Source organism: Phyllostomus hastatus, unplaced genomic scaffold (genome assembly GCF_019186645.2).
Source record: "Phyllostomus hastatus isolate PE091 unplaced genomic scaffold, TTU_PhHast_1.1 phas_contig_148, whole genome shotgun sequence".
In the NCBI taxonomy this organism is placed as follows: Eukaryota; Metazoa; Chordata; class Mammalia; order Chiroptera; family Phyllostomidae; genus Phyllostomus; species Phyllostomus hastatus.
This window is the reverse complement of record NW_025333607.1, coordinates 21,366,326-21,390,016: the sequence shown is the minus strand read 5'-3', so window position 1 is coordinate 21,390,016 and position 23,691 is coordinate 21,366,326. Positions and strand designations below refer to the sequence as shown.

General features: G+C 45.5%; 1 protein-coding gene across 2 annotated transcripts; it reads left to right on the top strand.

Moving 5' to 3' along the window:
- The first annotated feature begins 4,302 nt into the window (after nucleotides 1–4,302).
- F13B (coagulation factor XIII B chain) lies at nucleotides 4,303–20,026 on the top strand. Of its 2 annotated transcripts, XM_045816652.1 has the most exons (12): nucleotides 4,303–4,432; nucleotides 6,192–6,392; nucleotides 7,095–7,280; nucleotides 8,240–8,416; nucleotides 8,797–8,973; nucleotides 10,827–11,006; nucleotides 11,093–11,278; nucleotides 12,555–12,737; nucleotides 14,682–14,882; nucleotides 15,520–15,702; nucleotides 16,593–16,806; nucleotides 19,805–20,026. In XM_045816652.1, exons 1-12 carry the CDS (start codon nucleotides 4,369–4,371, stop codon nucleotides 19,839–19,841), a joined length of 1,989 nt encoding a protein of 662 aa, XP_045672608.1. In that variant the 5' UTR covers nucleotides 4,303–4,368; the 3' UTR covers nucleotides 19,842–20,026. The 2 variants fall into 2 exon arrangements, with proteins under 2 accessions (XP_045672608.1, XP_045672617.1); XM_045816661.1 differs by lacking the exon at nucleotides 10,827–11,006.
- Nucleotides 20,027–23,691: the final 3,665 nt, after the last annotated feature.

Genomic DNA, 23,691 nt, shown 5'->3' with positions numbered 1-23,691 from the left:
TTATAAATGCACATTAAGTTCTGGGATTTATTCTACTTGCTATCCACACATGCAAGAAGACATGTACAGGATTAGATGTTGCAGCCATTTTAGCACCTTTACTATCCAGCAGTCATGAACTTGATTTAATTTATATGTCCATATGCTGGAAGATGTTCCTGATCAGGAAAGGAGGAAGCCCTTTACATACTGCTATGGAGCTACGCAGTGTGTGCTGTTACTCAGAAAAGCAACGAGCGAGAAGGTGCGGCTCTGCTTGTGTGTGCCGGGGCGGCTCTGAGGAAGCGCAGCCGGTGCGGAGGGCGTTCTGTGCCTTCTGGGGAGTGGGACTGGGTGGCCGGGAGACAGCTGAGTGACGGCAACTTTTTACTTTATGCTTTTTGGCATTTGTACCAAGTAAATAGATGGATTCAGAAAAATAAATGAACACTTAAAATTGTGTTGCTTACCTTTGCTCTTACCTGAAGGAAAAGATTTTTCCAGACATAATTTTTGAAAAGTTAAATATACTTGCTCATTTTGTAACGGGAAAAGACACGGGTGTTTGGGCTGCCTGTCACTGTGAAATCCAATAAGCAATGACAGAGATTGAATCTTTTATGGGCGCTTTATTCAGATGGCTGGCGATCTGAGAAGATGGCGGGTTCATACCCTAACAAACCATCTTCCCTTCTCTTTCCCGGCCAGATCTTTTATCAGGGGGTGGGGGAGGACAAACAAGGTGCGGTGAGGGCTTTGAGATTCAGAAGCTGCAACATTCCTGCCCTCCGCAGTTAGCTGTTCCCAAGGCGGGTGGTCATCTGTCTCTCCCTGGAACACAAAGGCCTGGATGCCTCCAACAGGTCCCCAGGCGGCAATCTCCAGCCAGTGCCCCAGGAGGTCGGCTGTTTTTCCCAGGAGCCAGGACGGGCCTTATCTGCAGTTGCTGAAACAAAAGCTCAACATACACATTACTTGCTAGACTTACAACTTTTTACCTTAAGCTAAAATTTTTTCAAGTCTCAAGTCCCCTATCAATTTCATTAGTTTTCTAGATGCAATATACATTGTATAGCTACTAAAATTAGTAAGTGGTAGTAAGTTTGAATGATTAAACAGTTAGATATTTAATTTTGATGCCTCTTTATATATTTAACTTCTTAAAAAATGACTTTCTTTGAACCCTGGCTCTAATATTTCCTAGTTTTGTGACCTTTGCAACCAGCCTCGTCAACATCAGCACTGCATGGCTTTGAAAATGCTGGAGCGATAACAAGGATGAGGTACTTGTTCTCACGGCACCATGGATAAGTCCCAAACATTATGTCGAGTGACGGTAGACTCAGGCCAATGAGCGCTTGTGTATTTCCAAGTTCATAAGGCCCTAGAACGGACAGGTGATATGATTGGGGAAATTGGAACCCAGGGTGCCAAGAGGGGAGTGGAGAGAAGGGTTACACCTCGGAAGGAGCACACGGAATTTTCTGGGTTGACAGTAATTGGTAGGGGGTTGAGGTCCACGGCCGTGTGCATTGTTCAAGACGCATAGAAGGTACGCTGAAAAAGCTGTGCATTTCTGCCCTGGCTGGTGTAGCTCAGTGGGTTGAGCATGGGCCTATGAACCAAAGGGTTGCTAGTTCGAACCAAAGAGTTGCCATGCCTGGCTTGAGGGCTAGGTCCCCAGTAGGGGGCACGTGAGAGGCAACCACACATTGATGTTTCTCTCCTTTTTCTCCTTCTCTTTCCCTGTTTCTAAAAATAAATAAGTAAAATCTTAAAAAAACCCCAAAACTTAAAAAAGCTGTGCATTTCTTTGTACATTTCATTTCCAAACAATAATCTGTAAAAAATACTGAATTTGAGTTAGTGATATGCTTGCTTAAGCATTTAGAGGGGCACGCACAGATAACTGCAACTGACTTTAAAAAGCATCCAAACAAGTGGATGGAGAGGTGGCTCAATATGTGATTTAAAAGTGGAAGGTGTTGAGCCCTGGCTGGCGTAGCTCAGTGGAGTGAGCGTGGGCTGCGAACCAAAGCATCGCAGGTTCGATTCCCAGTCAGAGTATATGCCTGGGTTGCAGGCCATGTCCCCAGTGGGGACCACGTGAGAACCTACCACACATTGATGTTTCTCTCCCTCCCTTCCCCTCTCTAAAAGTAAATAAATAAAATCTTTTAAAAAAAGTGGAAGGTGTTCAGAGTAGACTCCAGGTGATACAAGCATTCTGGGTCCTGGGACCTGAAGATCCACAGCCCACTGTGGATTCCTGGCTTCGAACAGGAAAGAATTAAAAACCTAACTAACCAGCATGGAGTTTAAAGGAAAAGATGGTTCATCAGGGAAGCAGTAGGGCAGAGAGTGGGCTCCTCCACCGGCAGGCAGCCGCTCCTTAGAGGGGTTCACTTCATCACTGGGGCTCATTAAACTGAGGGGTGGGGCACTCAATCACTCACTAAGGGGAGGGACGCTCCGGATGTTTCCAGGAAGGGGGCGGAGACTTCTCGGAAGAGCCCTGTGGGCCATGTGGTGTCATTACATGGGCTTCTGTTTCCTACCACAGGGGTGTGGGGCGGGTGTCATTTAGGATGCTTATGTTTCTCAATGAGTGTGAAATGAGGCCTGGGAAGTGATTTTCAACCACCGGGCCGGAAGAATTTGTAAAACATGCAACACCTGACTCTTTAGTCATGGGCACTGACCTCTCTTCCCTTAGATTGTCAAATTAAAAAATGACAACAGCCAGCACAATGACAGCTGTCTGGTGTGAATGCCAGGTCATAGGCAGGTCAAATATGCAGGTCATAGGTAGAGTGGCCTCACGTCAGTCATGTTGTCGCATGTCAAGGTTGTGTCCGATGGGTTGGTTCTGGGTACCACAAATCCTAACGCACAAGGATAGGCACCTGCTTTTTTACAGCCACTCTGGAGCACAAAGGGTAGATAATTACTATTATTATTTTTTTGTGGATTAATCAAAATTATACCTATTTTCTGTCAAATCAGCAAAAAGTATTTTTTTGGTGTGCTGCAGAATTTTGGTCATTTGTGTATGTGCACCATGAGATGGACAGGCTGGCCATGGCTGGGCTAGGGGCTCCTGCAGGGTGAGGTCAGCCGCCTGTTGTTGGCTCCAGCTGGTGCCTGCTGGGTCTAAGCCCTAAATCTCTTTGGGGTTGCTCCTCCTATCTCTCCCATAGTCCTTGTAGCCCTTATTCGTTGCAGCAATTTCTCTGCATGCCCTATCTCACTGGTGGAGGTGACCGACCATTTTAGAATGAAAAAATTCATTGAAAATGAGCAGGGGCCATATTATCCTCCTAAACGGGAAGTCACCTGAATGTCCATGAAGAGTCACAGAAACAGGGAACCTGTGGCGCAGGAACAGAAGGAAATAGCACTCAGAGAAAGGGATGGCTCTCACGGGCAAGAGCTCACTCGTAGATGAACCAGTGAGACCCATCTATGCTGCCAGAAGGCAAGACAGTGTTCCCGGGTGGCTGCCGGCGGTGGCTTGGAGGGAAGCGCTGGGCTGTCTTCCTCCTGCCTCCTGTTGTGGGTGCTGGTTTCACCGAAGGTTCGCTGGGAGAACCCACTGACCTGTGACCTTACGGTATGTGCACTTTTCTCCAAATGGGCCGTGCTTTTCAAAAAGTTACAGAATTGAAATTATGCTAGCTCTCGCCTGACAGCATTATCATTTTGTGGCTTAAATTAAAACCCATCAGAACACATCAGACTGCCAGGGGAGGCCATTTTCATCTAGTTTTTCACTTCTCTCTACACGAGAGGTGAACGTGGCTTTGGTGCCTGGTGGGCACCCAGGACACGGATGATATATCATCGCACCTGCCACTGAACAAACACAAAGTCTCTGGAATTAGCTGTTATGGTCAGTAACATTGTTCTCTCGTTGCGATGATCTCGTTAAGATGACCAAGGTCATTTTCCTCTGAAATCAGTGTGACTGAGACAACGCTGTATTTTAACCATTGTTCATTATCTCCTGTCCCGAAGTTCTCCTTTCCATTTGATCAAAGGCGGTAGAGAGAGAAGTCAGCAGTGAACTTTACTCTGGAGTTCTCATAGGGGATCCAGGCGAAAGTTTACCCAGTTTGTTACCCTGAGTTAATCATTTGTGCTGCTGCTCTCGTTGTCTGTATGGGTTACCTCGGTCTCGCTGGATTCTGGCGTGAGAAGTGCTGTCAGTGAACTTAGTTCCGTTATTTCAGTATTGCTTAAAAATATTTCGGCTGAACTTGTTTCCCAGAGACTTAGATGGATGTTGTAAATAATTAACTTTTTCTTGCAGAGAAGTATTATGTACTTAATGAGGAGTCCCTAGGGCTTTCAAATTGTTAAAAATCTTTGTTAAGCGCACCATTGAAGATGAGGTCAAAAGACTTCGCTTTTATTATCATATTAATCATCTCAGGAGAACTCTATGCAGAAGGTAAAATTAATTTTTCATATTCTTTATTCTCTCAAAATTATCCAAGGAAATTCTAATATTCATTTAACTTGAGCTTTTAATATAGGCTTTCATTTTTCTGTATCAGTTTTATAAAAAGCATACTTCTCATAAATATAATTTGTTCTAATTTTTAGATAAATTGTGTTCCTTTGGGAAAAAACTAGTGAACTATTCTTACAGCAACAGAACTTAGAAAGACGGAAGAAGACCCCAAACCCTTGGCATCCCCAGGATTTAGGGCTCAGGAGGACAAGATCCAAGTATTTTAAAGGGGCTCAGCCTCACAGGGCGGCCACTCAGCCGCAGCACGCTGCCTCCACGACCACGCCACATCGTGATCCGTTCCTAGCGCTGCAGAGCTTGGAGAAAGCTAGTTCTCTGTCCATAAAGTGAGAGTGGAATGTGGGAAATGTGTAAAAGCAAGAGCCATAAAGGGGCAGAAAAGTTTTTGGCTCTTGAAACTGATTTTCATCCTGATTCACTCACTGATTGAAGTCACTAAATAGAGATTAGCAGGAGGACCCTGCTAACAAGGACACGCGTGAGAGGGAAGGGGCTCTGTTAACAGTCCCGTGGGACAGCAGCTGTGAGTGAGGACTGCTGAGACAAACCAGTCGCTGTGGACTCCGTATCGGTAGGCAATCTTTACTGGCGGTGGCCTAGTGTGAGGTTAGTGTGGGGGAGGTGCCGTGGCGAGCGGACGCGTTAGTAGGCTGCAGAGATAAGAAACTCGCCAGGTGATTCCCTGTCGGACAGTCTGAGGGGGCCAAGGAGGAAAGCCCAGCGTCGGGACTTTTCTAAAGTAAACCCCGGAGGGAATTTGCCGAAATAAAACATCCAAACACATTATCATTGCTTTCGGTTGAATAGTTTGCTACACATTTTCTATGAAAAAGAGGGCCTGCAATTAAAATTATGTAAGTGCAATCATTAGGACACATCCTGTTTTTATACATTTAATTGCACAATAAGATAGCATTTCCATGAATGTTTCCCTTTGGCTTTATTTTTCTGTCTGAATCAGGATAGAAAAGCCAGCTGATAGGGTTGCCTATTAGATATACCATGAAAACACTGCAATATCCCAGCATGTTCTAATTATTCCATGGTTAAAGTCTTCTTTTGCACAAACGAAAGACATATGCCACCTGAAGATAGAGACCATGACCTCCTGTTCCCACTCCGATCCCAGGTTCACGTGCATGAAGCTGAGCTTCACCTGTCCTGACCTCGGCTGGCCCGGGGCCACTCACGGCTGTTGAGGTGCGGCTGGCCCACACTGGGCTGTGCTCTCTCTGTCAAGACTCACAGCCACACAGACTTAGTCAGGAAAAAAAAAAAAAAAGAATGAGACATATTTTTAACACACAGGGGCAAATGAAGCCTATTATTGAAGTTAACTTTGACTGTCCTTTTATAATGTGGCTTCTAGCAACCCTCCAATGACATGCGTGATGCCTCTAGTAGAAAGCGCTGCCTTATGGAGCTAGGGCTCTCCTCCGTGGGCAGCGGCCCCCCCACTTTCCATCTGCCCGTGTGTCGGGGGTCGGGGCTGCTTGCCGCTGACGTCCGACGGGAAGGGACGGTCACAGAGCTACTTCAAACCTGAGGTCCTCGAAATAAGTCCTAGTCCCCGTGTCTGCAAACGCTCTGAAGTGCACGTCTTGTTGCTGGGCCACCGAGTTCATGGTCTCAGGTCCGTTCTTTGGCTTCCAGCTTGATTCTTTTCTCATTCCAGAGAAGCCCTGCGGTCTTCCTCGTGTGAAAAATGGGAGGATCGCCTTATATTACTATACTTTTGAAAGTTTCTACTTTCCAATGAGCGTAAACCAAAAAGTGTCATTTTCCTGCTTGGCGGGCCACACCACGCTCTCGGGGAAGCAAGAGGAGAAAACGGTGTGCACGGCCGAGGGCTGGTCCCCGGAGCCCTGGTGCTTCAGTAAGTCCCCGCCGCGCGCCCACCTGCCTCTCTGTAGTCCCTCCGGCCATACACGTAAGGGGCTAGTACGAGGGTGAGTCCTTTCGGTAGGTAACAGCGGAAGGACCGGTCCACTGTCTTTTTCCCTCCAAATGAAGGCATACTCTGAAATAACGTTTTCCTTAAAATATTATTTTTTAATTTGCTCATAATTCCCTGTGAAGAAAATCGAAATAATTACTGAAATTGGTAAGCATCACATTGCAAGGAACAGAGATGCAATTGAGTCCCTTTAAGGACTAACGCGAAACCGGCCGAGGGCTGACGTGTGCAGAGTTACTCAAAGATCCAGGAGGTAGGAACGCGCTTTCGTTAATGATGTTAGAAGTCCTCAAACACCGTGGGCTTCAAAGAGTGGGAAGTAAATCCAAAAGATCCCTTTTTATTTGCCATTAACCTATGTTCTAAAAGTAGACGTGGCAGAGGGAGGAATGGGGGTATGAGCTAAAGAATGATACCGTCAAACTGAATCCGTTTTTAAATAAATTTGACGCAGAATATGTAGGTTATTTCCAAAACTAAATGAAATCAAGGATGGTAGCGTGAACATTTTTTCTCCTTAAAATTCCAAGAATAACATCATACTTCTGCCTCCATTTTGCGAGTGAGGAGAAGACAAGCTTAATCTCGTCAAGTTAAGCCAAGGACAATTTTCTCCCGTAGAGAAATGCACGAAGCCTGACCTGACACACGGGCACATCCCCGAGGCAAAACTGCTGTACACGGTGCAGGAGGGCATGCGTTACCGTTGTAACTCGGGGTACAAGACCCCGGGGGGCCGGGACGAAGAGGTCGTGCACTGTCTCGCCGAGGGGTGGTCTTCTCCGCCGGCCTGTAGGAAGGAGCAGGGTAAGTGCTTAACCATCATCTGCCGAACCTGATGAGAAGAGCTTATGTGGCTACTATTTTCATGTATGGATGGGTGTTTTTATTGAACGTAATCAGGTTTTCATATTGTCTGCAAGCGTAGGGGGTTATCCCATTGTTTTTCTCAAATGCCAGATGTCTCCTTTATGTGAGGTGCTCAACTCCCACAACACACCTACTCCAGTTGTTCTCATTTGACACTAATAACAAAGAGGTTGCAGTGCAGCCCTGGCTGGTGTGGCTCAGCGGACTGAGCGCCGGCCTGCGAGCCAAAAGGTCGCTGGTAGGACCCCCAGTCAGGGCACGTGCCTGGGTTGGGGGCCAGGTCCCCAGGGTTGGGGGTGCGTGAGAGGCAATCGATCCATGTATCTCACGCTTTGCTGTTTCTCTCCCTCTCTTTCTCTCTCCCTTCCCGTCTCTGTAAAAATAAATAAATAAATAAAATCTAAAAAAGTTGAAGTGGAATAAAAGGAAAATACCTTCATACACCTGTGTCTTGCAAGTTACTATTTCCTCTTCCAGAGAAGACACCGAGACAACGTCCATTGGTTTATATTGTAGACTAATCTCAGATGTACTTAAAGTGATGCAATAATGCAGATGAGCACACTTTGGTAGTGTGCTGTAAGTTGTTTAAATTACACAAATCCACAAACGGTGCATGATCAAAAATTGCTGAGCCTTCTGTTGAACTTGGCTTTCGGTCAAACGCACTAGACTCGAACTGCCAGCAGAGAACTCGGGTGCAGCTAGGGTGCAAGGCGCGTGAGGAAAAAGGGGAACGGAGAGGCAAAGCGACCTTGGACTCCTCCCCATTTTCTCCAAGGCTGGATTCCGCCGTATATTCTCAAGATTCAGTGACAATTCATCGGGAGACTTGTTTTTGCTATTCCGAGGTCAGTGACGAAGTCCATGACAAAAACGCCTGTCCTTTCTGTCAGAGACATGCGTGGCCCCGGACTTGCACCACGGGAATTATTCCACGGCGCAGAAGAGGTTCCGCGTGAAGGACCGAGTGCGGTACCAGTGCGACCCCGGCTACTTCACCGCCGGGGGCGGGACCTCGGAGGAGGCCGAGTGTCACTCATCTGGGTGGTCCCTCCCACCGAAATGCGCCAGTAGGTTCTGGTCTGCAACGCTCACTGTCCCTCTGCAAGTGTCCTCTCGGGCAGCCGTGTGTATAAGTTCTGACGCTAATTATGTTCAATTTCATTCTTTTTTTTTTTTTTGCTGCTGCTTTTAATTATGTTGACAGTAGGCTTTCATCCTTAAAACCTGTCTCATAGGAAAGAAATCCTTTTACTCAAGTAATTAAATTAAAATTGGCCTAATGATATTTAATAAATATATGAATTGACAAGCTTTTATTTTATATAATAAAATATGGTGAATTTTGACATTTCTATTCCAGATATGACATATAAGTGGTGGGTGAATCCTATTCTAGCAGGAAAAATAACACTTCTTTGTGTTTTCATTTGTCTTTTTGTATTTTTAGAATTAAACTGCCCTTCTTTAAGATCAATAGAAAACAGTTATTTTCACCCTGTCAAGCAAGCTTATGAAGAAGGAGATGTAGTTCAGTTTTTCTGCAACGAAAATTATTACCTAAGTGGCTCTGATCTAATTCAGTGCTATAACTTCGGCTGGTACCCCGAATCTCCTGTATGTGAAGGTAAAGTTTAAAATTTCACGCATACAAATACAATATCCTGTCTTTTTTCTCTTTTTTTAAATAAAATACTTCTATACTTTATTTTTTTAAGTTCCAGTTATATTTTCAGTTACTGTTTACATTTAATATTATTCTGCATGCATTTGAATGGTACGGAGGAGTGGTCAGACAATCGTGTACTTTCTGTAGCGGCCCCCCCGGTATCTCCAGGCCCCGCCCGGCACCACACACAGCTGTGCTCCACTTCTATGAAAACCATGAGCTAACCGGCTCTACTTCCATGAAAAAAATGTCTTTGATGGCATCGAATTCTTCTCCTCAGTGCTGTTTTTTAATAAATAAATACTGTCTTTTACATCAGGGCTATTTTCAGAAATCTTTAATCCAGTTAATCTAAAGACATCTTAAGTTTTGCATGAGATCGCAGAACGGATATGCAGTTTAACCTCATTTTTAAAGGAAAGCTCCTTTATAAAGTTTACGCCCCTGGTTGTAATGAATCCATTGTCCGGATAGGGAAGCACTAGACGTGTTTATCCCGAGCCGGCAGCCTTGCGGGGACCTGTCTTGCCTGGCCACCCCCTTCCTGGCGTGAAAGGCCCCGGCCCTCCAAATGGGTCAGCGTGTCCAGGAGTGCTTGCATTTCCTCTGGTCATTGGCGGGTAGAGGGAGGGCCCCCTGTCGTAGCCTGGATAGTGCCTCCCCGCCCGCCCAGCCCTACCTGCACAAGACCGTCACACTGACGGAGCAGAGGGACAGTGGAGCCAGAGGCTGGAGTCACAGGGGGGAGGGGTCATGAGCCAGGGATGCAGGTGACCTTCAGAGGCTCCAAAGGGCCAAGACGCACAGCTTCCCCCAAAACCCCCAGAAAGAACAGGCCTCTCCTGACACCCACTTTTAGCCCCTGGAGGCTGAGCCTGGACTTTGGTTTCTAGAACTATTGAAAAGTAAACTTGTCATTGTAAGCCACTGCATTGTGGTAATGTGCCGCAGCAGCTGTAGGAAATTAATAGAGTCAGTATTTTATAAATTTAAGGACAGATTTTAATTCAGAGAGACACAGGCTCAAGAATACATCCTTCACTTAACTAATGGTTTGCTTGCTTTATGAGTTTTCATTTCTCTGGAATGTGGGAGGTGCTCCATTCCCCACTTAGGAAGCTTACTGTAGGGCCAGACAAGACTGTGGGTGTGAAATGCCAAGACTGTGGGTGCAGTTTCACAGGCTTCTGTTGGGGCGAAGCCACGTCGTCACCACCTTGGCAGCTTACAGCGCACCCTTGGGTCCTTGGGCAGCCTCGGGGCTCAGGACTCAGGCCACAGCTCGGCCGGCTCCTCTGCCTCCGCGTCTACCAGAGCGGCGGTCAGGTGTGTTGGGGGGGCTGCGGTCTCCTGTGAGGCTCAACTGGGGAAGACCTGGCCTCCCCGCTCCCGGGGATGCTGGGGGCGCCCAGGGCTTTGCGGGCTGCTGAGCGGAGGGCGTGAGTCTCCTGCTGGCTGCGTGGGGGGGGGGGGAAGCCGTCCCTCCGCCCTGGCCCCCCAGAAGCTCATGGGGGGGGGTGAGGCAGCTTGCTTCTCTCAGCAAGAAGGACTTGATGCTGTAAAATCTTGCATCCGCAGCACATCCATCCATCCCATCCCCTGCGCTGTGCTCTGTGGGTTCGAAGCCAGCCTCCCTTCCCGCTCCCGGGGACCAGTGGGCCGCGGGGGGCTCGACCTTGGGGATGGAGGCCTGAGGCTGGGCCCCTGCCCTGGCTCCTGTGGCGCTGCGCACAGCGCGCGCGCCCAGTAAATCTTAGGCATCGCTTCTTCTGGTAACCCGATGGCTGCAAAGGCGGGTATTTCTCCCTCAGGGAGAAGGAGCCGCTGCCCTCCTCCACCGCTGCCTCCCAACTCCAAGATGCCGACCTACTCGGCCACGTACCACCACGGAGAAGCCGTGCGCATCGAGTGCGACCCGGACTTCGAGATTCGGGGGTCGGACCAGATTCGCTGTCACAGCGGGACCTGGACGGAACCTCCCAAATGCGTTGGTTAGCGACAGCTCCCCCAGCCCTCCCCACAATGACGCCGCCCCGTGTCGCTAAGGGTCCCTTCTCTGGAAATTGTGCCTTTTCAGAAGTGACGGAGAAGGCAGCTTGTGGGCAGCCGCCCCTGGTGGAGAACGGCGCGGCAAACCTCCGCTCCGGGGTGTATTACAGTGGGGACACAGTGGCGTACGGCTGCCAAAGTGGTTACGACCTCCGTGGACCGAAAGAAATCACCTGTACCCGTGGGAACTGGACACGCCCCCCCGAGTGTGTGGGTATGTGTGCTGCATTGGCATGGATGTAGAGGATCGTGTAAAAATTCCTGTTCCTTTTCTTTCACCCGCACCCTAAGGGCAAGAGACCGCAGCAGAGGGGAGTTGGAATCTGCCGTTTGTCTGTGTGTGTCTATCGGCAGCATGGCAGCCAGTGCAAGGGACTGGGGAACTTACAAAAACAACAACCCAACAATTTTGAATGTACATTAGGCCTGACGCTCTGATCTGCCCTGTTTGACACCACCGCCCAGGAGATTTAAATGACAGCATGTCAGTGTCGCTGGGCTTCATTAAGGAGGTGAACAAGGACATGAAGGATGGAGGGACTGGCCATGACCTTGATCTGCTTCCTCTCCCGTTGTGTCCTACGTTGGGTGTCCAACCTTTTGGCGTCTCTGGGCCACACTGGAAGAAGAAGAGTTACCTTGGGCCACACACTAAATACACAAACACTAACGAACACTGATGAGCAAAAACAAAGGTTCTAAGTAAATTTACGATTTTGTGTTGGGCCGCGTTCAGAGCCATGCCAGGCTGCATGTGGCCCGCGGGCTGCAGACGGGACAGCCCTGCTAGGACCCAGCCCTCTGCTCCTGACCCTGGGGCAGCCCTGCTGATCGTGCTTATGCACCTGGCCCTTCGGAGCCTCTGACCCCTGAGACGGGTCCCTGGTCTCCTGTTGTGCTGAAGGGCACAACCCGGGTGCGCCACCACCCCTGGGTGCCCCCTCCTGCTCTCCCTTTTGTTTCTCCATCGGGTCCCGGGGAGGCCTCCATGAGCACGTGCACCAAGGGCATTTACTGCATAAAAGAAAAGCTATTAGAGATGGTGGAGAAGTTAGCAGAGTTAGCGGAAGACTCGAAAGAGAACAGGGGATAGAAATTTTGGTCCCTGGGTTGACTGCCAGTGGAGCCGAAGGAGACTGAGGAGAAAATGAACGTGGGTGATGACCAGGGACGTATTTAGACTCGCCCCCGATCATCGGGTTAAAGGGCACTGCTTACCTTTCCACACATTCTAAGAATATGTATATCATGGTTCTTCCACAAGCCAGAAAAGTGGAAAATATTCATCCTCGATCTAAGGCAAGACATTTGCTGCTCGGTCTCGCTTAGGACATTTGAAAAATGGAGGGGCAGAATCACATTTCTGGTTTCCCGTGAATTTAGAAAGCAGGTGTCGAAATTAGATGGTTCAACCATTGGTGCACTGTTGTGTGGGGAACTGTATTATTTCATCTCAGTCACAGGAGTTTCCAAATAACCTTTTGTCTCAGCAAACAGGGAGACGTGTAAGCCTCCGCCTGACATCCTACACGGGGCTGTTGTCGGCAGGTTGCTGGTGAGCTACGCAGCGGGCTCCTCGGTGGAGTACAAGTGCCACCAGTACTACTTACTGAAGGGGGAAGGAAGGTCTCGGTGTCAGCACGGCCAGTGGTCCGCCCCGCCTGTTTGCTTAGGTAAGACGCACCGAATGTTCTTCAGAAGCTTTCCCCAGCTTTACGGAGACGACTGACGTATAACCTTGCGTCAGAGTGAGGGGTACCGGCCTGAGGATGTGATGCACTTACAGAGCCTTGAGAAAGGACCACAGTCAGGTGACTTTACAGAGCTGACATTCACCTAATTCCCATTTTTGGTTGTTATTATTTTTTAAGATTTTATTTTAGACAGAGGGGAAGGGAGGGAGAAAGAGAAGGAGAGAAACATCAATGTGTGGTTTGTCCACACATTGTGTGTCCCCCACTGGACACTTGACCTGGAACTCCGGCATGTGCCCTGACTGGGAATGGAACCAGCGACCCTTTGGTTCCCCAGCCAGTGCTCAATGCACTGAGCCACACCAGCCAGGACTGTTGTTATTTCTGATGAGAGCGTTTAATGTCTACTCACTTGGTAGCTGTCAGGTATGTGAATAGTGCTGTGAACTGTGGTCACCACACTGCACATCAGACCCTAGAACGTACTTCCCTTAGAACTTGTCTATTTTCTTTTACCATTATGTCCGTATTTTTATGTGATTTTCATACAATGATTTGTACATGGACATAATGATTTTGTGTAAGTTTTGTCACCTGGTTCCCCTTATCATTTCTCTAAGCAGACAATCTCCAATAGCTTAGGGTCTAGGACTATATTTGTTCTTACTCACTACTTTTAAAAATTGTGGTAAAAGATGAACAAAAAAGTTTATTATTTTAATGACTTTTAAGGGTGCATTTCAGTGGTATTAAGTGTATTTATGTTTTCGAGACTAGCTACTTTTTGGGTTGCCTTTCTGAAATGTCTTACGAGTGTAGAACTCAATGTCTCTGCTTGCATGGTACTCAGGATGTCATTTGGAGAGACCCTAATCAATCTAATTCACTCTTCAAAACATTATTTATTTTTTAGAGGGAGGGGAAGTGAGGGAGGAAGAGAGAAACAACAATGTGTTGCTTTTCACATGCCCCCAGTCAGGGACCTGGCCCGATAGCCAGGCACGTGCCGTGACCTGGAACCAAACCTGCAACCCTCCACTGTGCAGGCTGGCACTCAGTCCATGAGCCACACCAGCCAGGGCTCTACTTCATTCTTTAGTATGGCATATTATTATTGGTTTCTTTGCTACCACTTCTTTGCTTGAATGGTTGGTCACCTTTTTTATACTTTGCTGAGCAAATAAAAATGTATTTGTAGTGACTGTAAATACATTTTGCGTTGGGATGGGGTGTAGCTGGTGGTAATGTTTCCAGCAGAGAACTGGGGCAGCTTTCTAAATGAGTGCCTCACTTTTGAGAAAACATTAAGAAAATAACCTTCACCTGTCCTTTTCAGCTTAGAGTTTTGCCTCATTTTATAACTTTGCTAGTCAGGGTGACATTTAAAAGTGTTGTGACCAGTCACTACAGTTGCAATTAACTTGGGCCATTGTGACTTCTACTGATAGTAATGATAAGTTCTCTGTAAGTTCAAATTGTCATTCCATTAAAAATATTAGCTCTGTAGACCACAAAAGCAAGGGAATATAATATTGCAATAACTACATATGGCGTCAGATGGTTACTAGACTTAGCAGGTGGTCACTGGGTAAGGTACATCAATGTCTAATCACTATGGTGTACACCTGAGACTAAGATAGTATTGCATGGCATCTGTACTGCAAACACTGTTTTAAATTCTAAAAAACAAAGTCAGTCATTACAATTCAGGATATCATGAAGATGGTAGGGAGTGTATAAGCCCATCTGATAGTAATGAGAAGTAAGTGTTCCATTCTGTATGTGTTGGAGGAGGGCGAACTGTGATGAATGTGGAATATCCAGTGTCGCTGTCGGTGCTTGTCCTTGTCTCTATTTTGGGACTGTATCACTTTTGCAGCTGCCAGGTGAGCGAAGGGCTGAAAGGAGCGTCGTGTCTTGCAGAGCCGTGCACCGTGAGCGAGGAGGACATGGAGAGCAACCACATGGAGGTGAAGTGGAAGTACGCGGGGAAGGTCTTACACGGAGACCTGATCGATTTTGTGTGCAAGGAGGGCTTCGACCTGTCTCCATCCACCCCGCTGTCTGCATTGTCCGTGCAGTGCGACAGGGGGCACGTGGAGTACCCCCGATGCGTGAGAAAAGGTAAAACAGCAGTGCCTGCCACAGGTCCTCGAGGGGCCAAGGTCGCCCCTTGGATCCCAAAGCAATTCGCCACCTTCACCTTCGGATCTATAAAACCGGGAATGGTCTGGTCAATTTCCAGTCAACCCAAACACTTAATTAGGGAGACTATGCTGACCTCATTTAATTTCAATCAGTCGCGATTATAAAGGGAGAAGTCAAGAAGTTGGATAAATGCCATCAGACTAGGGGAGGAGTGTCCTCTCAGGAGGGGCTTGGTGTGAAGGGACAGATTGCGTGTGCTCCTTGGACCTAAAACTCTGACTTGTGAGAAGGAAAAAGGAAGAGAATATATAAAGGGTGGCTTCAGGGGGAATTGCATACATTCACTTTCAGCTAGGTAGAAAGACAAAAATGAAATCAAGATGGTCAAGTCTTGGCTAGTTTTAAATGTATATTTAAATAGTATAATATGAGATTCTAACAGCAACAGTCAATTTTATACTATGAAGTCATTGCAGAAATGCTCCTGATATCTAAAACTTATTTGAGAACCAGCTTCTACATGATTCTCCATGAAATATTTCATTGTCTTTCTGTAGCAATTGCAAGAGCACTGGACACTGATTATAGCATCTCCTTGTGCGTATTTTTGCAGAGTCTAAAGGAACATGTGCATCTCCTCCACTGATTGCAAATGGAGACATTGTTCATGCAAAATCCGAACCCTATGAAAACGGCTCCTTGGTGGAATACAGGTGTTTGCAGTACTATTTCCTACAAGGGTCTAAAGAGTCCTACTGTTTAGAAGGAGTGTGGACTGCACCGCCCTCCTGTTTAGGTATGTGCTACTCTTTATGTCTCTATTTAATAAGACAAAATGACCTTCTTCCACTTTCTGTTTTCTTTGAGTTGTTCCAACAGTAATATAATGCTTAACATCTTGCATTTGTATTTTTTTGTTAGAAGGCTTATTTCACCACTAGTTTCTATTCTTGCCTTGGTGATTTTCAACCAGTGTGCCACATGAATTTCTAAAACACGCAATACCTGACTGTTTATTCTGGGGCACTCACCTTTTTTCCCTTATGTTGTCAAATAAAAAAGTGACAACAGCCAACATAAAAACAGCCATCATTGTGAGCAAATCAAAATTACACTTACGTTTTTGTCAGATTGGCAAAATATGTATAGTACATAGTGTGGTGTGCTGCAGAATTTTAGTAATCAGTGTATGTGTGCCATGAGATTAAAAAGAAAGGTTGAGAACTACTGCTCTAGATCATACATAATTGTAGCCCAGCTGGCTCGAACCAATCCTTGCTAGGTACACGCCATCCATGAGGTCGGTGGTGGTGGGCTGTGGGATGATCAGATCAGGGAGCCGTTGTGGTCAGGATAAAGATGTCAGTGATTAGCACTCAGAGTGACTGGTGCTGTAATAGGAAGATGACCATGATGCAGAAACACAGGTAGGCGTGGCCACCTCCATCTAGAAGGATGAGGCAAGTCACCACCGTCTATCAGTGAGGCCCATGGTGGAGGAGCACAGAGGAAAATGGCGCGGGTTTTCCGCGAGCACTGAACAGGTCTTCTGACGTCAACAGTGACTGTCTACCTTCCCTGGCCTGCTGATGCCCAGGGGTTTTAAGGTTATGGTGAGGAGTGAACACAGTACTTCCTGGTAGTACCAACACGTATCGAGATAAACTCTCTCCTTTTCTTCTTCAGAGCCCTGCAGACTATCTTTTACTGAGATGCAATCTAACAATTTGCTCCTGAAGTGGAGTTTCGACAACAGACCGTGGATTATCCATGGCGAGCACGTGGAGTTTGTGTGCCGAGGAGGCAGTTTCCTGCCCCAGTCGTCTGGGTCGGAGTCTGCGCTGAGAGTGGTCTGTGACAGAGGGCAGCTGCACTATCCCAGATGCGTCCTAAGAGAAAGGTAACAACGACGGCTTGGTTTGGGGCGTGCTGTGCGTCGGGGGAGTCATCGTGTTGTAAATTTCAGAAATACTAGGTTGTGCGACACTTGCCCTTTTTGGTCATTATACAGGAAAACAATAATTTCCTTAATTTTTTTAAAAGCAAGCAAGCTCCTAGAAGTATGAATGAATTCAACATGCTTTCTGAGTTGTCTGAACTCAAAGCACTGTATGCCTTGTGATACACATGCCCTTTGGCAATTTGATAAATAAATCGATTTGTATGTGCAATAGTTATTAATTTATTTATTTTATTTTAAAATACATTTTATTGATTATGCTATTCCATTTGTCCCATTTCCCCCTTCATTCCCCCCCACCCTGCACACCCTCTCCCACCCACATTCCCCCCCTTTAGTTCATGTCCATGTGTCATAAGTCCTTTAGCTTCCACATTTCCCATACTATTCTTGTCCTCCCCCTGTCTATTTTCTACCTACCATCTATGCTACTTATTCTCTGTACCCTTCCCCCTCTCTTCTCCTCCCACTCCCCTGTTGCTAACCCTCTATGTGATCTCCATTTCTGTGGTTCTGTTCCTGTTCTAGCTGTTTGCTTAGTTTTTTTTGTTTTTGTTTTAGGTGTGGTTATTAATAATTGTGAGTTTGCTGTCATTTTACTGTACATATTTTTATCTTCTTTTTCATAGATAAGTTCCTTTAACATTTCATATAATAAGGGCTTGGCGATGATGAACTCCTTTCACTTGACCTTATGTGACAAGCACTTTATCTGCCCTTCCATTCTAAATGAAAGCTTTGCTGGATAGAGCAATCTGGGATGCAGGTCCTTGCCTTTCATGACTTGGAATACTTCCTTCCAGCCCCTTCTTGCCTGCAAGATCTCTTTTGAGAAATCAGCTGACAGTCTGATGGGAACTCCTTTGTAGGTGACTGTCTCCTTATCTCTTGCTGTTTCCAGGATTCTCTCTTTCATTTTAATCTTGGCTAATGTAATTATGATGTGCTTTGGTGTATTCCTCGTCGGGTCCAACTTCTTTGGGACTCTTTGAGCTTCCTGGACTTCCTGGAAGTCTATCTCCTTTGTCAAACTGGGGAAGTTCTCCCTTATTATTTGTTCAGATAACTTTTCCACTTGTTGCTCTTCCTCTTCCCCTTCTGGTACCCCTATAATTCGGATGCTGGAACGTTTAAAGATGTCCTGGAGGTTCCTAAGCATCTCCTCATTTCTTAGAATTCTTGTTTTTTCCTTCTTTTCTGTTTGGTTGTTTCTTTCTTCCTTCAGGTCCACTCCATTGATTTGAGTCCCAGTTTTCTTCCCATCACTATTGTTTCCCTGTGCATTTTCCTTCATTTCACTTAGCATAGCCTCATTTTTTCATCTAATTTGCATCCAAATTCAACCAATTTTGTGAGCATCCTGATCACCAGTGCTTGGAACTGTGCATGTGATAGGTTGTCTATCTCTTGGTCGCTTAGTTGTATTTGTTCTGGAGGTTTGATCTGTTCTTCCATTCGGGCCATTTTTTTTTGTCTTGTCTCACCTGTTACATATGAGGGGCGGAGCCCTAGGTGTTCTTCTGGGTGGGGCAACCCAGTCGCTGGGTTGTGATGCGGTATGTGGGGGCGGTGTCCGAGAGGGAACAATGGTGTTTGCTCAGCTCTCTGTCAGATTTCAGTCCCCTCTGCCCCTTTCCCCAAGCAAACTGGGCCCTTCTGGTACTGATTCCCAGGTGGGTGGGCTTGTGTATGTTCTAGGACCCCGTGGCTCTCTCCAATGCACTCTCCTGTGAGGTTGGGAGTCTCTCTCTGTGCCTCTAACCCCACAGGTGTTTTCAATTCGTGCCCCGAGGTTCTATTTCCCGCCACTGGGACCCTGGGCTGTGGGGTCCATCTTGCTCCACAGTTTTGCCTGGTCATCTGCTTGCAAATGTGGGACTGCCCGGGCTGCCTTGTGCGCAGTGGCCTGCTTCATAGTAGCCACCTCGCTGGGTCCCCCTACTTCCATCTTGCGTGCCCAGTGCCACCAATTTTTTTTCTTTTAAATTTTATTTTAATCATTGTTCAAGTACAGTTTTCTGTCCTTTGCTCCCATCCCAGCCCACCACCCATCGCTCCCCACCTCCCTCCCATTTCCATCACCCCTAGTTTTTGTTCATGTGTCCTTTATATTTGTCCCTATAAACCCTTCCCACTCTCCCCTGAAATTCCCATGAGATTCTCTACATTCTCTTCCACCACCTTTTTTGCCATGACTCCTCTCTGCCTGTCTGCCTGAATCCACCCCTCCTATGGGTCGGGATGAATGTGTCTATTTTAACTCCTTGGTTATTGGACTTCCATACAATTTGATTTTTCTGTCAGTTCTGCTTGCTATTTTGTTTCTAAATTGTTATTGTCCTTATGCTGGTTGTGCAAGGAGGCACAGTGTGTCTACTTATGTCTCTACCTTGGCCAGAAGTCCATAAAAATAATTAAAATTATGGTATTTATTATCAGGAACAAATTTCTACATGCAAATTTAACATCACTTACCAGAGTTTTCTTATATGAAAAAGTAAAAAATGTATTTTCAACTTCTTGACAAATGTAAAATCACCTGTTTTTTTAAAAAATATTAAAATAATACAATAAAATAATGTGTGTAAAAGTTTTAGTTTTAATTGTGGTAAAACTCAAAAGAGAAAAATGTTATATGTCATTTAACTGTTTTAGTGCATCTTGGATTTCTAATTTTTAAGAGAAAAGTAAGTAAATAACTTAGAAATGTGGAATAAAAAACAGTGTTAATGTAGTAAATGATATTAAGCTTATTAAAAGGAATTGGTGGCCTAATTTTTTCAAGTGTGGTTTTATGCTTTAGAAGTACCTAGTCAAAAATAACAACTAATTCTATGAAATATCAAAGGGCTAATACTGTAATAAATATAAACAGAAATGATGCTTATTTCAAAACTTTCTCTCTCTTTTTCCCCTGTCCTCCACCACCCCCATCCAGTTCACGGTTTTATCATCAAGAAGCCTTAAGGACATAAACTGAGTGGCAGAAAGAAGAATTGTATGTCAACACATCATGAAATCCCTTGAGAAACATAATTTTTAGGAGAAAAATACTGGACTAGAAACCTTTCAGTTTTCACTTACCTGCAGGTTCAAATCTATATCATTTATGATGAACATTTTCTTCACCTGGAAATAAAAACTAAAACAAGTCTTTGGATTTGTAGTTTGTCTTCTGTTATATTGTTTTTTTAAAGATTTTATTTATATATTTTTAGAGAGGGAAGGGAGGAAGAAGGAGAGAGAGAGAAACATCAATGTGGGGTTGCTGGGGGTCATGGCCTGCAACCCAGGCATGTGCCCTGACTGGGAATCGAACCTGCGACACTTTGGTTCCCAGCCCGTGCTCAATCCACTGAGCTACGCCAGCCAAGGCATTGTCTTCTGTCATATTGTTGATCGACGCATCAAAATTATTGTCTTCTATTGTCCATTTACTCCCATTATTTTTAATTCAATCTTCAAGTCAATATTTAAAAAACACAAATACCCTAATGATAAGAAACTCTGCCTTGTATTAGAATGTTTTCTTCAGTGAAGAAGAGACTTGTTGACAGTCACTGGTTGAATGAGACGCTGGAGTGCTTTGTGAAGAGAAACGGTGACTGTAATAACAGGAGACTGATCTGACAGAGGCCATGGAAGAGAACTTGGGACAGTGACGTCCTCATCTGAACCAGCTCCGGTGGTCACTCACACCGGGGGTGGCGCAGAGCCGGCACCCAGGAGCTGGAAGGAAGAGAGATTTAGGACGTGAAGTCATCAGGAAGGTGATGGATTAGACACGGAGTAGGAGCCAGGGAGCCAGGGAAAAGCCTTCAGGAGGCCCGCTTGGTCTCTGGCTTGACCTAGTGGACAGGGGGCCGTCTCGGCGGGACAGGATGCAGTGGAGGAGGAAGCACTGTGACCGAATGGTGAGAAGATGCAGATGTTTGAGTCAAAAATGTAGTTGCCAAGCAACAAGATGAAGGGAGCAGTTGATTCTCATGGTTGATGCTGTGATGCATCACCAAGATTTCTTTCAGAAACAACTTCCTCCCGCAGTGGCTGGGAGTTCAAAATGATCAGCTCCCTCGGGGGTACTACCTACTTCAGGGGGGCCCGTATGGGTGAGTGGTCAGCAGCAGTTTTAAAGAGAAGGCCCCTCGCGCCAGCTTAGACTAACTCTAAAGGGCCGTCCCAGCTTCGGAGCTCTCCATAAAGTTAGCCGACACCACCGTTAGAAACTCATTTGCAGTTCAGCTTGTCCATCCTGCCCCCTTATTTCCCTCCCACTGGGGTGGATCCGAAAAGTAGTCCCCAAACACCCTCTTGGCTGCAGATTTCCATCTGATAGCCCGCTTCTCTGGGAACCCAAGCTGTGGCAGCCATATAAGCCGGGCAATCAGAGGAGAGCGCTGGCTGGGGCCTGGGTGAAAAAGTTGAAGTGATTCCGAAGTACAGGTTGGAAGTTACAAAATAGTCACGGGGAAGTAAAGTGCAGAGTGGGAAACATAGTCAATGGTATTGTGATGACCACCCAGACAGTGCCAGGTGGGTGCTGGAAATATCGGGGCACACTTTGTAAAATGTACGATTGTCTAACCACTATGCTGTACGTTTGCAGCTAGCACAAAATAATATTGAATGGAAACTGAAATTTAAATTTCTTTTTAAATTAGAAAACTGATAAAAAGGAACAGAGCGCAGAGCATAATTCGGAGTCGTCGGTTGGGAGATGTCTATCAGAACAAAGGTAGCACACAGGTTAGAAGCAGGCCTCCCTCGGAGCTCTGAGAGGCTCCGTGGTTTAGTGACTGGTGGTAGGGAAGCCGGCAATGTCACTGAGGGACCTGACAAGGAGGTGGAGCTGGTCCAGGTGAGACTGCCCATATTCCCCATCACCTTTGAAGGAACAGCATCATCACCTGGCAATTGAGGCTGGAGCAGGTTGAGGAATAAAAATATAAGGCACAAAGAAAAAGAGACCCTGGTGTCCTGAGTTTGTCACTAAGTATCAGGGTGGAGGGACAGAGGTAGGCAGCCTGGTGGGGGGACAGTGATGAAGGAGGTCTTTTTGCATAAAGCAGGGGAACACTGAGCATCTTCACAGGAAGTGGGAGGGGTCAGGGAGGACAGGTGGAAGATACAGAGGGTGTTGCAAATGCATCACAGATGGTTCTGATGGAGTGGAATAGAAATGGGACTCAAGGTGGAAGTAGAGAAAGACCATTTGTGGTGGGAGGAGGGACTGGGACTGGGTCCGAAACCAGGTGATTCATGACTTACAGCTTCTTCCCTCCTCTGTGAAGGGAAAAGGCATTTGTTGAGAATGAGGAAGGATATGTGGGGAGGGAAGTTAAGGGTCTGAAAAGACCAGAGAAGGTCTGGAAAAGTCGTCTGGAGAGGGAGCGAGGCGAGAGCGGGCGGAGGGGTTGTTGGACAAAGAAGCGCATCCACCCCACGGACTGGTGGGACTACTCATGTAACACATGAGTACACATGCAAAGAAGTAGAAAATATGAGCTGTATTCAGGAGAAAGGCTATCAAAAATACAAACCTAAAGACAAGCAATATGCTAAAATGAGTAAGAACAATGTCACTTTAAAATGACTGTGAAATATAAGTTAAAGACTCTACAGGAAAGATACATACGATTTGTAAAGACTTACGGAGTTTAAGAATAGAGGTATATGTTTCTAACAAAGAACAAAATGTGAATGAAGACGATATATATTTCTATCCTTAAATCTGTTAAAACACAATGTAGGGTTTAAAGCCAATGTGTAAGAAAAACAATATAAAAGAAAATATACGTTGGCAAGGTTCTGACATTTTACATGAAGTAGCAAAAAATACATTATCTGTTGGGTCTGTGATAGGTGAAAGATGTATATACAAGACCTAGATAATCTACTAAAATGATAAATAATAACCAAAAAATGATATAAAATGACATGCTAAAAGCATGAGACTAATGTAGAATAATGCAGGGAAGGATTTCAAAGAATATAAACAAGTAGCTGGGACAGATTAGAAGTGCTTGGTAAATGGTGTAAGTAAATCCATCAATATTAGTTACTGATATTAAATTAAAATTAACTAGGTCAATGAAAAACAAGATTAAGTAGAGGTGGATAAGAATGTTTTCCAAAGAAATAATTTAGATGTGAAAGCACATGCTGAATGCAAAACGTAGAAAAATATAAACATTGTATGAACTACTGTGTGAAAATTGAGTGGTTATGGTAATATTAGATCAATAAAACTCAAGAGAGTTACCTGAAAAGAAGGAATGACACTTTTAAGCAAAGAGTAAAATACAATTTTATAATTTAGAAAAATTTAAGATTTCCACAAAAATAGGGCTCCTAGAACTAATACACAAAAGTAGTTCTTTTACATTAGAGAAAAAGAATTAGAAAATTAAAAATTAAAAAGAACATTATCATTTATAAAGATTCTTTTTAAAAATCCTAAAATATTGAGAAACAAATTGGACAAAATATTCATAAGCTCTTTACACTGGAAATTGTAAAACATTACTGAAAAAAAGTTAAAGACAAAGAAAAAGTCCATGACATTTACAGATGGGAAGCCTTACTATCATTAAGATGTCAATTCTCCCTAATTCATTATGCTTTAAATATGACCCAAGTAAAGTTCTCTTATTTGACCAAAAATAATGGTCAGCACGAATCAAAACTTCGCGTAGAAATGGCCAGAACAGTCTTGAAAGAGAGCAAAATGGAGCGTTTTTAATCCTCAGGATCTTGACTGAGAATACGGATTGTCTGTCTGTCACCGTGCGGAAGTGTCACAGCATCGAACACCTAGAATATTTT